The sequence below is a fragment of the Xenopus tropicalis genome, chromosome 5, assembly GCF_000004195.4.
Source record: "Xenopus tropicalis strain Nigerian chromosome 5, UCB_Xtro_10.0, whole genome shotgun sequence".
NCBI lineage: Eukaryota > Metazoa > Chordata > Amphibia > Anura > Pipidae > Xenopus > Xenopus tropicalis.
This window is the reverse complement of record NC_030681.2, coordinates 24,449,712-24,462,760: the sequence shown is the minus strand read 5'-3', so window position 1 is coordinate 24,462,760 and position 13,049 is coordinate 24,449,712. Positions and strand designations below refer to the sequence as shown.

The 13,049-nt window shown below is 43.8% G+C and overlaps 1 protein-coding gene across 8 annotated transcripts in view; it reads left to right on the top strand.

The window, feature by feature from the left end:
- Positions 1-3,060: 3,060 nt before the first annotated feature.
- Positions 3,061-13,049, top strand: part of ccdc88a (coiled-coil domain containing 88A) — a 101,303-nt gene continuing 91,314 nt past the window's right edge. For 3 of the 8 annotated variants that reach the window (XM_031902310.1, XM_004914737.4, XM_004914735.4), the window contains exons 1-2: positions 3,061-4,071; positions 4,841-4,941. In XM_031902310.1, coding sequence (XP_031758170.1) covers positions 4,009-4,071; positions 4,841-4,941 — 164 coding nt within the window. In that variant the 5' untranslated portion in view covers positions 3,061-4,008. The remainder of the gene's footprint in view (positions 4,072-4,840; positions 4,942-13,049) is intronic. The other 5 variants (XM_031902309.1, XM_002936918.5, XM_031902306.1 and 2 more) reach the window with 3 other exon arrangements.

Below are 13,049 nucleotides of genomic sequence, written 5' to 3'. Positions count from 1 at the left end.
ACATTAAAATTGTTTCCCCCAGCAGAGATGGGGCTAACAGACCCACTCCAGATGGAAGAAAAATAGTAGCACAGGAAGGAAGCTCTCAGTATGGGTGGCAATATTGGGGTACACACATGCCCATAATGATTGGGTTCACTGGGTTGCTCCTTATGGGCATGTGTGTGACAAAGGATCAAAGGATGTTCCAACTGATCATTCCAGGGATGGGATTTTCAAACCTGCTTGATCACTATCTAGATGCTGATATCAGTCAGACCATCTGGAGGCCCCTATACATGGGTTAGTTAGCTGCCAACTAGGTGCAAAAGGACACAGAGTCACAGCTTACCTTCTCCCATGTTTGGTTTGCTAAAGGCAAGGAGCTTCCTGGTCAATGTGAGGCTACAAGCAATGTATGAGCCACAACCAGGAGAACATAAACTGGATCTCATACAATTTTCATGTGACTCCATAAAGATGAAGGGAGTGAGTGTGTGGCACCAAATGCTCACAGTACAGAATTTGCCCTATGGTGCTCATAGGAAAACAATGAGACTGCCATAGAGATTCATGGGCATTCAGTTTGGAGAAGTCATAAAACTATGGGGCTGATTCACTAAAGGTCGTTAAAACGAGCGCTATTTATAGCATGTGTTAAAAATTTTATTGCTACTTATTTTTTGCGACTTAATGCACGATTCACTAAAAGGATACTTGCGTTAATTTAGACGCAATGTTGTTTGCGTTAAGTCGCAATGAGCGTTAATTCCCGCTGCGTGCAATATATTTTGCTGCTTGCTATATTAGCGCATGATTTAACGCACGTAACCATTACGTTCCTAAAACTACTTTTCTGAAAATGCCCATTTCCCTGCAAACTGGCGGCTGCGTCACTCTAGGGCCAACACAGACTTGAATAAATCCCACTGCAAAGTCCATATTGTGTTGCCAAAAGCTCACCAACCACAATTTTCTTTAAGTACCGCCTGCCCCAAGTAGGTGTTAATCTTCGCACAGACTAATGCGATATTTAGCGCGTTTAATGCTTCATATGTGTTTGTGACTCATGCGTTAGTATTGTTTCTACTCGTGAATTAACGCATGCGTTAAAATTAACATATTGCCGTAGGTCACGATTTAGCGCATGCAAAATTACTTTGATGAATCGGTCGTTATTTATTGTGTCAATTTTAATGCAAAAAAACTTGCGATAAGGCTTATCGAGCTTTAGTGAATCGGCCCCTATGTATTTATTGATATTATTTGAATGACATTTTTATTAATTTGTTATTAACCAGCAATATTTCTGGCAAGCTTTCCCTAATTAACAGTTTAGTGCATTACCAAGTCTGAATTCAATACTTTCCATATGATTCCAGTTTTCCAGACTTATATTTCACTGCAGGATGACTTCAGCTTGCCCAAGGCGGCAGGGAGCCATACAAATGGGAGTTTCTTAAAGGAACAGTCTTGCTACTGTGTAGGCTGCTAAATAAAAGTGCCTGCTGTAACACTGAGTGGCTTAGTTACACGGTTCTATCAGCTGCATCAGCTTCTGACACTCGGGGGGCAATTTACAAAAGGGTATTTTCATGACTAAAAAGAGATACTCCGTCTCAGGGAAACCCTCGTTATTAATACAGTTCAAGCTGCTTTAATTGCAAAAGGATAACACTAATAGAAGAAAATAATTATGTAAAGACTTTAAAGGGCCACTTCTCACAATCAACTGTCTCAGCGCCTTCTTGCTGACTTAACCCTTCATATTCCAAGGCTTTCTCCCGCAGGCACCCCAACCCCAAGATTGGCTAAAAGTCAATACAGTGCCCCAGGAGGGTTTCCCAAGCAAGTCACTATTCTGCATTGTTGGTGCTGCGTTGCCATAGTAACTGTCATCCCAATAATTATTCAGTTGACTTCACGATGGCAGCTAAACACAAACAGTATCACTGCTCCGTCTGTATTCTGATGCAAAACCTGCACCTTCCGCAAGGTTTTGTTTTTTTACCCAAATGCCAACCAGGTTCTAGACATTATAATGTGCCAAAATACCTTATTGCACCATGTATAATAGTAGGGTATATATTAAATGAGAGATACGCAGCCTTGCATTTTGTATAAAGCCACCAGATATGCCCAACCTTGCCCCTTTGGAACAGGACCTGTGCTAAAATCACATTCAGTATAAACAATTATCCATTCATTTAGATGCACTGATTGCTTTGCAGCCTTGCCCCATTCAATTGCAACTCATAGAATGCCAGGAAGATTGTGGGAACTTTAGGGCTATAGCTTAGAGAACTCTTTTTTTTATGTTATATCATCCAAAGCTGACACAGGGCCCCCATCCCGCCCTGCACCAATGTCTAATTAGCTTGTTCAGATGCAGGCTGCAGCGATTTCTGGATGAAAATTCATTGGTAATTAGTCTTTCAGCACGTGGATGTCCAGTTTTAAAGAGGATCGGAATTAAGCCAATGTCCGGCTATTGTTCAGATGCTGAGATGTGTACTTCAGCAACAGCTGGTGGCTAAAAGAAACCAAAATATCCCCACTTGTGCAGGGATTGTGTTTCTCGCCTGGAGGATCCATAAGGCTTACAGCTGACCCTGCTGTCCCCTGTCTGTGGATCCTATGGCATAACTCAGTGAAATATAAACACTCCCTTATAAGCAGCACCACCCTCATAGCCCACCAGCCCAGAAAATATCCTTACTAAGTGCAGAGAACACTGTAGTCATTTTAAGATTTTAACAATATTAGGGACGTCTAAACCGATAACCAGAGGTCCATAGTTAGATCTGGGAGTTGTAGTTTAACAATAGCTGGAGGAATTTAGATTGTTAATCCATGATTTATTGTAGTGGAGCTTTGCCCTCCCTGTATTGCCCTTGACCCCAGTTCTTCCCTGACCCATAGAGAACTAGGTGCATGGTGTGGGGTTCTGCCCTGGCCAGGGGGAGGAAGGGTTAATGAGCAGAGGGTAATACCTAGCCAGGCAGAGGTGCAGGCCTGATTATTCTGGGGGAGGGGGGATATAACAGTATAGAGCTGTTCTCTGCTTAGGCATCACTCCCCCCTCCCCTCCTTACAGATGCTCCTATGAGAGTGGGGGGCAGTGTAGTGAAAATCAGACTGCTGCTTATTCTTCTGCAACATAAAGGAATTTCTGTGAACTGTCTACAGAGAAACCCTAAGCAATAATAAGGGGGGGGGGTATTATCACATTTCCCTTCCAAACCCAAATGTTGGGGGCAGCAGCAGCAGCAGCATTATAACGGTTAGTGCTGGGGGAGCGGCTGCACAGTCACTATAGGGCTGATGGATGGGCGAATGGGGGGCAGTGCCAGTCACTGGGGGTAACAGATCTGCAGAAGATCAGGGGCAGACATGTGCCAGCAATAACCATCCCTAACAGGAAGAAGGGAGGGGTTGGGGGATGCTGGGCTTTTCAAATAATAATATGTAGATCCAATAGGAAGTGTTCCCCCCTGTGCGAAGCAGGAGCGGACGGGGGCCCATTAGTAGGCGCATAGGGCAGCAGAAGCTAAAGGCTAGGCGCACGGTCGCCAGTCGCAGACGAGGGCAGCACACTGCGACTTTTCCCCTTTCACCCCCCCCCCCCCTTTCTGTGCGATGTGCAGAAGCCCAGAGCCTCTCTCCTCCCCTCCTGTTCCTTCATTCCCTCCCCCTTTCCCAGTCTCCAGATGATGCCTCTCCCTTGTGCAGCCCGCAGCCCCTGAGCCCCGCAGCCCGCACCTCTGCAGCGCCGGGAGGGAGGGGGCCCGCTGGCCGCTCGGCAGCACAATGTCTCCCGTTTATTAAGGGGATTTGGTACCGGCGGAACATTTCTCCAACCGTTTCCATTTTGGGGGGATTGCTACGTTTCATTTAGGATTTTTCCTTTTCAAATGGCTCGGCGACCCCGGGACCAGCGGAGACATCTATCGCATTAGGAATATCTGCCTCTGGTTTTTTTTATTAAATCGCTGGATTATCGTCATTATTTTTATTTAGCTGTAGAAAATGGAGAACGAAATTTTTGCTCCGATCTTGGAAAATTTTATGTCCAGCCCTTTGGTGATATGGGTAAGCGTCCGTATTCTGCGCGTCTCTCCTGCAGCTTGTCGCAGCGTGGTGCTATCAGCCCCCTGGCACATCCCTATACATTAACCCTCTCTCTCCCTGAGCTTAGTGCCACCATCAGCCCCCTGGCACATCCCTATACATTAACCCTCTCTCCCTGCAGCGTGGTGCCACCATCAGCCCCCTGGCACATCCCTATACATTAACCCTCTCTCTCCCTGCAGCGTGGTGCCACCATCAGCCCCCTGGCACATCCCTATACATTAACCCTCTCTCTCCCTGCAGCGTGGTGCCACCATCAGCCCCCTGGCACATCCCTATACACTAACCCTCTCTCTCCCTGCAGCGTGGTGCCACCATCAGCCCCCTGGCACATCCCTATACATTAACCCTCTCTCCCTGCAGCGTGGTGCCACCAGCAGCCTCCCTGGCACATCCCTATACATTAACCCTCTCTCTCCCTGCAGCGTGGTGCCACCATCAGCCCCCTGGCACATCCCTATACATTAACCCTCTCTCCCTGCAGCGTGGTGCCCCCATCAGCCCCCTGGCACATCCCTATACATTAACCCTCTCTCTCCCTGCAGCGTGGTGCCACCATCAGCATCCCTGGCACATCCCTATACATTAACCCTCTCTCTCCCTGCAGCGTGGTGCCACCATCAGCCTCCCTGGCACATCCCTATACATAAACCCTCTCTCTCCCTGCAGCGTGGTGCCACCATCAGCCCCCTGGCACATCCCTATAGATTAACCCTCTCTCTCCCTGCAGATCAAGACCTTTGGCACCTTGCTCAGAGGGACTGGCACCCTGCTGGACGAATATGTGGCGTTAATAGACGGTGTGTTTCTGAATGAAGTCATGTTTCAGATGTAAGTCCAATCACAATCATAAAAAAGCAAAAATCTGTATAATGGTATCCCTGGTGCTAATTTATATATGCATTTAGATCATGTCGAGATTATATGGTGTATAAGGACTACAGACATATATGATAAAGATTCCTGCCACTGCAGACAGTATCAGAGCAACAAGCAGAGTTAATTAACTAAGCATAATTAGCTGACAGTCAATGAAGAATTGTGCTTTCTAGCATGACGTCTGTATAACCCAAATCAGTTATCCAATTATAGGGTGGGGGATCTTTATTGCCCTTAGATTTCTATGACCTGGTAATAAATATCTCCTGCTTTGGTACATGTTACCCTTTTGCCCGCTGCACTGTGATGCAGAACCAGGGACTGGCACATCTTAGCCTATGTATGTTTGTGTGGGGGGGTTCCCCTCCTCCTCAGTGAGTCTAACAGGGCTTGCAATCCTTGATTGACATTGACACCTATGTACAGTGACAGGAATCTGATCTGTGAATTCCAATGACCCATTTTATCGAAGCGACGAGCCTGTCCTTAATCTCAGAAAATGTATTGCTTTAGACTACTATAAGTTCATCGGCTTAGTCTAATGTAACGGATAAGCATCTCCAGCAGGGAAGGCCTTTCAGTATTTGGAGGAAGTAAAAGCTATGTGGGTGTCTTAAGAAAAATCTGTAGCTTAGAAGACATTGAGCCATGTGCAGGGGCTGCAGGCCAAGATAAGGAAGTGGCTCACATCCAGGCAGTGACGTCACAACGAGCCACAGGCTGGGAGAGCTGGCCTTCATGTGTTGCTCACTTACCAATATGTGCTGTTGGCCCATATTTCTAGGACAAATGCAGGATGTATATCGCACACATGCTATTAGCATAAATGCTTTTTAATTTATGAGATAATTGATTTTTGCTGTGGGTGTCTCTTTAAGAGCCATTGGCTTGTGCTGATTTACTGCGAAGTTCTGGTCTCTATTGCCCCCCTCTCTCCATGCTTTGAGCGTAGCTTTGTTGTGTTAAAAGTAATGATTCTAGATGCTGAAAGGAATCCTTTAATGTAGCTCTTTAGATGCAGAGGGTGATTAGCTATGGCTCTGCAAATGCACGTGATTACCCCAGCGATGTGCCTGCAGGGGCAGACTGGCCTCTGTGCTCCATGCTGCAAATGGCCTTCGTTTGATTTAGACATGGCAGACGTTTTTACTGGATTGGCCGCTGTTTTCTCCTTCAGCTGTTTGAAGATTCTGGGGGCTGTAGTTCTGGATGTCTTAGAACTGTCCATAACTGGTCTATTCAATATCGTTCTATGTTAGCACCTAGAACACTCCTTAATGAATTTTTTTTCACATTTTTAAGAGCAAACATGTGGAAATTGTAAATTTTGTCTGATTACATGCAGCAATTCCAATAGTCATAGATAGCAAGGCATTTTCAGGTGCTTTGTCGCAATGGGCGACCCCACGTGTCGTTGTCCTAAAACCTTCCTCCCTCAAAAGCACATTCCTGCAACTGTTGCATGAGAGCTTGGTGTTACACACACATTGTGTGATTCAGGAATGTTTTACTGCAGTCTAAGCACCTGTTATGCTCAGTTTTGGCCTGAATGTGTCCATATGTAGTAGACTTACATGGCAGGGGGCTGACTTTTGGTTGGACGTATGAACATACTGTGAAATGCACCTCTGAATAAAACTATAGAGTAATGTAATAAGTCACAAATATGCCCCAGGTTCAGTATCCCACAGAAACCAATTTGAACTTATTGCTACCAATTAGATGCTATAGGCTTTTTTGCTTGGGTCAAACCAAGTAATGCTACTGTTTGGTTGCTATGGATTTCTTGGCTTGGGTCAAACCTAGTAAATCTGCCGAATGGTTGCTACGAGTTTCTTGGTACAAACTTTATGTCTTCTGTTTACCATCCAAGCTCATGTGTTCAATTTATTTACAGTTCGGCTGTGGGGAACTCACAATTTGTGTTTAATAGACAGTATGGAATTTTTTTTTATTATTACTAAAGGTAGAATTGTGGATTGTATCACTCAAACCAACCAAATTTGTAATACAAAACTGGCCACAATAGCTCACAACCTACAGTTTTTCCAACCATAGCCTGTATTTTCCTATGCAGTGCTCACAATAAATAAAGCAGGAATCCATGCTCTGGACTCTGAAACCTTTGCAGAACTCATAATCAGGCAGCTTTATACTCTTGCTTGCCCATGTAATACAAAGAAGGTACAGAACTTGTCAAAGTAAATATTACTTACCCTTTGGCAGTCAGTAAAAGGCTGAATTATACTTTGTGTATTTCTGTTTGACGTATCTGCCCAGCTGTCTGTCAGCCTATAACCTGTGTTTACTCAGCTTGCTTATTTGTCAGCCCCCCCCCAAAGGGGAAAAAAGTTTTTTGTTGATGTAAGATGGAAAATATGAGTACACGTGTGTTCACAATTCCACATTTAAAGGAAGAGGAAGAGCAAAGCATTGGTTGCCACCATATATTAAAGATTAGGTTATGTTCTGACATTCATAGACACATACAGAGCTGGCTTTTGGGGGAAGGGTCCAATCAGGAGCAACAGGGTGTCGGTGAAAGGGGCTGTGGGACAGTGTGTATAGTAAGGTAATATTGTGTCAGTGGAAGGGGCTGTGGGATAGTGTGTATAGTAAGGTAATATTGTGTCAGTGGAAGGGGCTGTGGGATAGTGTATATAGTAAGGCAATATTGTGTCAGTGGAAGGGGCTGTGGGATAGTGTGTATAGTAAGGCAATATTGTGTCAGTGGAAGGGGCTGTGGGATAGTGTATATAGTAAGGCAATATTGTGTCAGTGGAAGGGGCTGTGGGATAGTGTATATAGTAAGGCAATATTGTGTCAGTGGAAGGGGCTGTGGGATAGTGTATATAGTAAGGCAATATTGTGTCAGTGGAAGGGACTATGGGATAGTGTGTATAGTAAGGTAATATTGTGTCAGTGGAAGGGGCTGTGGGATAGTGTGTATAGTAAGGTAATATTGTGTCAGTGGAAGGGGCTGCAAATCTGGTACAGTATGTATATATATATTAGAGCTGTCAATTAATGTTGAATTACAATGCTTAGCCTTTTTTATCAGCTAGAGACAGGACAGAGTCAGGGCATGCTAGCTCAACAACAGCTACAGTTCTGGATGCCAAGTAGTTGAGAAAAGAAAAGAATACTTTAACTTTTGTAAGGTCAATTGGACACACAGCGATTCTGGACATTGGTTTAGGTCTGTCTTTATCTATTATGGAGAAATGTGTGATCTGAATGATAATAAACCGAGAAAGTGATAACTGAAACTTAAAGGGGAACTCCACCCAAACACATCTTAAGCTTTTTGATAAGTAAACTAATTTCAAGCAAGTTTGCAATATACATCAATTAATAATATATGCAGCCACATGATTTTTTATTTAATAATACAGTTTGGAACAGTTCCCTAAGCCTGGCCCCCTGTTCCCCTGCTGATCTGGCTGACTACTTTGAGACTGTTTCTGAAGTTTCCTCTCAAGGCAACATCCGCGAATCGCGGCCCCGTGTATGCCATCCCACCGGCGTTTTACATTCTAGCCGGTGGGATGGCATTTCGGGGAGATTAGTCGCCCGCGACAAGGGAGATTTATTGCGCTGTGACTAATCTCCCTGTGTGTCACAGCCCTAACCGTAGTCTTCAGCCTGCATCCTCCAAACCCCACAATTCCCTGAACTCGTGATCTCAATAAGGAAAGTAACATCCTAGTGCAATGCACTGTGGGTTATGTAGTTCCTGCATGCTGTCTGTAAACTGTGGTGAAGTTGTTACTATGTGTTTATATACTTATGTGACTGTATGCAAACACATCAATAATAAACACCAAAAAAAAAGGATTGGCAAAAGTATTCACTATACAGATGGGTTGGGTGGGGGGAGAAAAGCTTTTGGTGCAGCTCTGGGGAGGATTTAAAGAATGTCACAAGTAGATTACAAAGACTACAGAAACATAGGGGGCAGAAAAGATGAGCTTGGAAGTAGCTTTCAGAACTCGCTAGAGAAAGGAAAGTCTCTGCCATAATCAAGATGTGTATAGGATAAGGGAATGAATGATTACGCTGGAGACATCTTTTCTAGGGCAAGGTCATAGTTTGCAGATGTTTCATTAACAGAAGTGACAGGACTTCGAAAATGATGGAATGCGGGGATGAAAGGGAGGGTAAAGTCTGGGATGACCCCCAGGCAATGTGCCTGACTGTTTTGTGTTTGGAATTAAGAGTGGAATTGTTAAGTGATGGATCCTTCAGGTGTGAGAGCAGAGGTTGAGGGAGGAATTGCATGCTAGAGGCTAATCTGAGTTGTAGGGCATTGGGCAGGGAAGACATTCCTAAAGATGTGACATAAAATGGCACTGGTGGCATTAATCACTAGCATTTGGTACATGTGAACGTGGGGTTATTACAGAATAGGAGGTGCCAGCTGAGCTACTTGAAATAAAATGAAATTGAAGGTGACTTTCACAAAGACCTATTGAGTACTGGGTTCTTAGAAGCCAAGTGTTGTCACTGGAATCTGCTGTACCACACAAAGAGTTAGAAGAGGGAGTTGCTGTTTTGTGGCAAATTGTGAAAGAGGTTTTGTTTAAACTGGTTGGCAAGTTAGCTTCATTGGCTGTAGTCATGCTTATTTTTTAATTGACCACTTCTTTGAGTATATTAAATCATAGAGAGCAGTATATCCACATGGATATAGACACATGGAGCTACTTAGTAGCAACTACTTGTGACGACTACAAAATGCCAGAAAATACCCTGCCATAAACAGTACTGAGCAATGCCCCTGCTAAAACATACATAGAGACAATTATCAGTATTGTCTATTTTTGTAACTGTGACAAGTAGCTGCTACAAGTAGCACAGTGTGTCTTCACCCTTAAACCTCATTTCGTGCGATATTCGGTGCGTGTATGGCATGTCGGCGAGTCGACCGATATTGCAGGAAGCTGCTGAAATCGGTCGACTCGGCGATCGGGCAGGTTAGAAAATTTTGATCGGGCGCCATAGAAGGCGCCTGACCAAAATCTGCCGTCGGGGCAGAAGGAGGTAGAAATCCTATTGTTTCTACCTCCTTATCTGCTGTTTCAGCCCTGAACGGTGTGTGACAGATCTGATGATGTTTCGTGCGATCGATGGTCGCACGAAGCATCGTCAGATCGCCACGTGTGTGGCCACCTTTAGGCTAATGCCCCACGGAGCGAATTAGTCGCCTACAATAGATCTATGCTACCGTGGGCAACTAACCATTTTGAAATGCCTCTCCACTGGCAACAATATGAGTCACAGGTGGAAAGGCCTACGCATTGCTTTGGCTTTCTGAAGTTGTGTAAAGTTTCCTCTTGCAGGCAACTTTGCACAACTTTGGAAAGCCAAATGACTCCTATTGTTACTGGTGGAAAGGCATTTTGGAGTGGTTAGTCGCCCATGGTAGCAAAGGTCTTTTTCTGCATCCACTTCAAACCACGCCCATGTTATCACAAGAACTTCTAAAACCATGCCCGCTTTAATGGTGGTAGCGCAGCAAAATCCCAAATGCTTGGTGCTAAGCGCGGGGATATCAACTATCATTCATATGTGAAAGAATTATATTATGTCATATTAGGAAGCACCCTTAAATCCATATGCCTCCTCCTCCATTGTGGATAGCACAGCTATATGGCACACATAGGCAAGGTTAGGGCAGGTAGATTATGGCACACACAGGCAGCGTAGTGTAGGCAGAGTATGGCACACACTGGCAGTATTTTGTCTGCCCTATGCTCCTGTGTGTGCCATACTCAGCCTGTTGTATGCTGCCTGTGTGTGCCATACTCTGCCTGCCCTATGCTGCCTGTGAGTGCCATACGCAATGCTGGCACTGCTCCTACAGTCTGTCTGAGGTGTGAAGAGGTGAACAATGTAGTGGGTGAACAATGTAGTGGGTGAACAATGCAGAGATTTAAAGGTGTGAACAGTACAGGGGATTACATGTTTAAACAATACAGGGGGATTACAGCCTGAATCTGAGGTGTGAGCAATGCAGGGGACCAGTTAATCTCAGTACTGATACCATTTAAAGATTTAAAGGCAAGCCATCAAAGCAACCATGCAGGTAGGGGGCCACACAGAGGGGGGTCGGCCCATGGGCTGCCAGGTGGACAGCATTGGTCTAAAGGATACCACACTAAGCAGATATTTGGTTCAGTATTATTCTATAAATTCAGATTTTGGTGGTGGGCACTGGACAGTTGAAATTACTTTACAGTAGTTGTCTTTAGACTTTCAGTTCAGCTTCCCTTTTGAGGTCCAGCAGTCCATCAGGAACCTGCATAGCTCATTAAAAAGTTACAAATGTATAGAACATTTATGTATTAGTTGCAGCTCCATGAAAGTGATTTATTTAAACTGGGATGACTGATATACCTGTGCCTGACCAGCCATTCTGTGACTACACCAGAAAGGAAGGGGGTACGTGGGTGCGAGTATATAAATAATAGCCGCATTTTTTTCCAACATCAATAATAAGATTGGGGCTTGGCAGCAAGGGGCTAAAGGGGAATATTGGCTGCCACTTTCCTCTGACTCACTGAAGGGGGCAATTTGTAGGCCCAAACCTACCAGACTTGCAGGTCCCTTTGGTTTTGGGCCAACCCTCACATCACTACTCCATTAATATCTATGGGTTATATCAGGGTTGTCTAGCAGAACAAATATAAATTCACCCCAAATCATTCCTTATGTAATTTTTAGGTGTGGCCCCCAAGCCACTTCTTTGGACTCTGTTAAGGCAGTTGTATACATGGCAACCCCATGTGCTATTTGACCCTAATGCCAAACAGAACTTTTTAAAGCCACTTTGGGGGTAAGAACGGGAGCTTTTATTATGATAGTTGAATCATTTTCTTTTACACTAGATGATAAAACATTGTCAGATTTTTTTACTTTTACTCATTGAAACATTTATAACAATATAACAATCCCTCTCCCTGTTGCATTTAGATTAATCATGCTGTATATCCCTGAAAAACATCATGAGTCATTGTTTGAAGAATGGCCGGACTTTGTAGTTACTGACTCACACTATCTATGGGAATTCAGCCACAATGCAATTGAATGTTCATTGCCCAGTTACCCAGGTGAATAACTGTATTATGCCCAACATCAGGCCCCTAAGTGCTGTACAATACGGTCATCCCCAGGCTATGGCAGAATTTTTAGGAAAGGTATTGTATTGTAGTTTAAATTACCAAGGCTGAACCATTAGCAGGGGGTGGGGATTAATTGAGCTGCTGCTGCTGTACATACAAAAAAAAAGGATCTATAACAATTTGTCTGCAGACCTGGAGTGGGTGTTGCCTTGGAGATTTGGCCCGGAGCCACCTCATCCCTGGGTATCTGGAGAAAAGCCTTTATGTGCCATAATGAAGCAATTTCTTAGGGCATCGCTGTGAGCACTAGGAGCTATATCTTTAACAACAGTCAAGGAGTCATTTATACTGCAAAGTGATTTTTTTCATATGTATTAGTTAATGAAAATTCCAAAGGATTCAATGAAAACCATTCATTTTAAAAATGTATTCACCTGCACTCTAATTCATATTGGGCAGCGTTTGGTGAATGACGCCAGCGGCACTTTCCCTTTGGGTTAATTAAGTGTAATTTGCTTTATAGCAGAGTGCATTGCCACACGTAGCTGTATAATTATTCATATCCTGTATCATGATTTATTTTTTGCTAGAGAGAGAAAATCACAATCACTATTCAGGTTTTTTTCATTTCTATTGTGCTTAAATCAGCTCTAAATATTGCTTATTTATATAAACTATAGCAATGGTATAGAACCTGTTAATTTAAACATTATTTAAACCCAGTAGGATTGTTTTTCCTCTAGTAAGGGTTAATTATATCTTAGTTTGTTCAAGGTACTGCTTTATTATTGCTACACAGAAAAAAGGCAATATGTATTAACATTTTGAATAATTTTAATAAAATGGGATTTATGGGAGATGGCTTTCCTGTCATTTGAACTTTCTGGGTAATGGGTTTCCGTATAACGGATCCCATACTTGTCTTTCTGAAGCAAA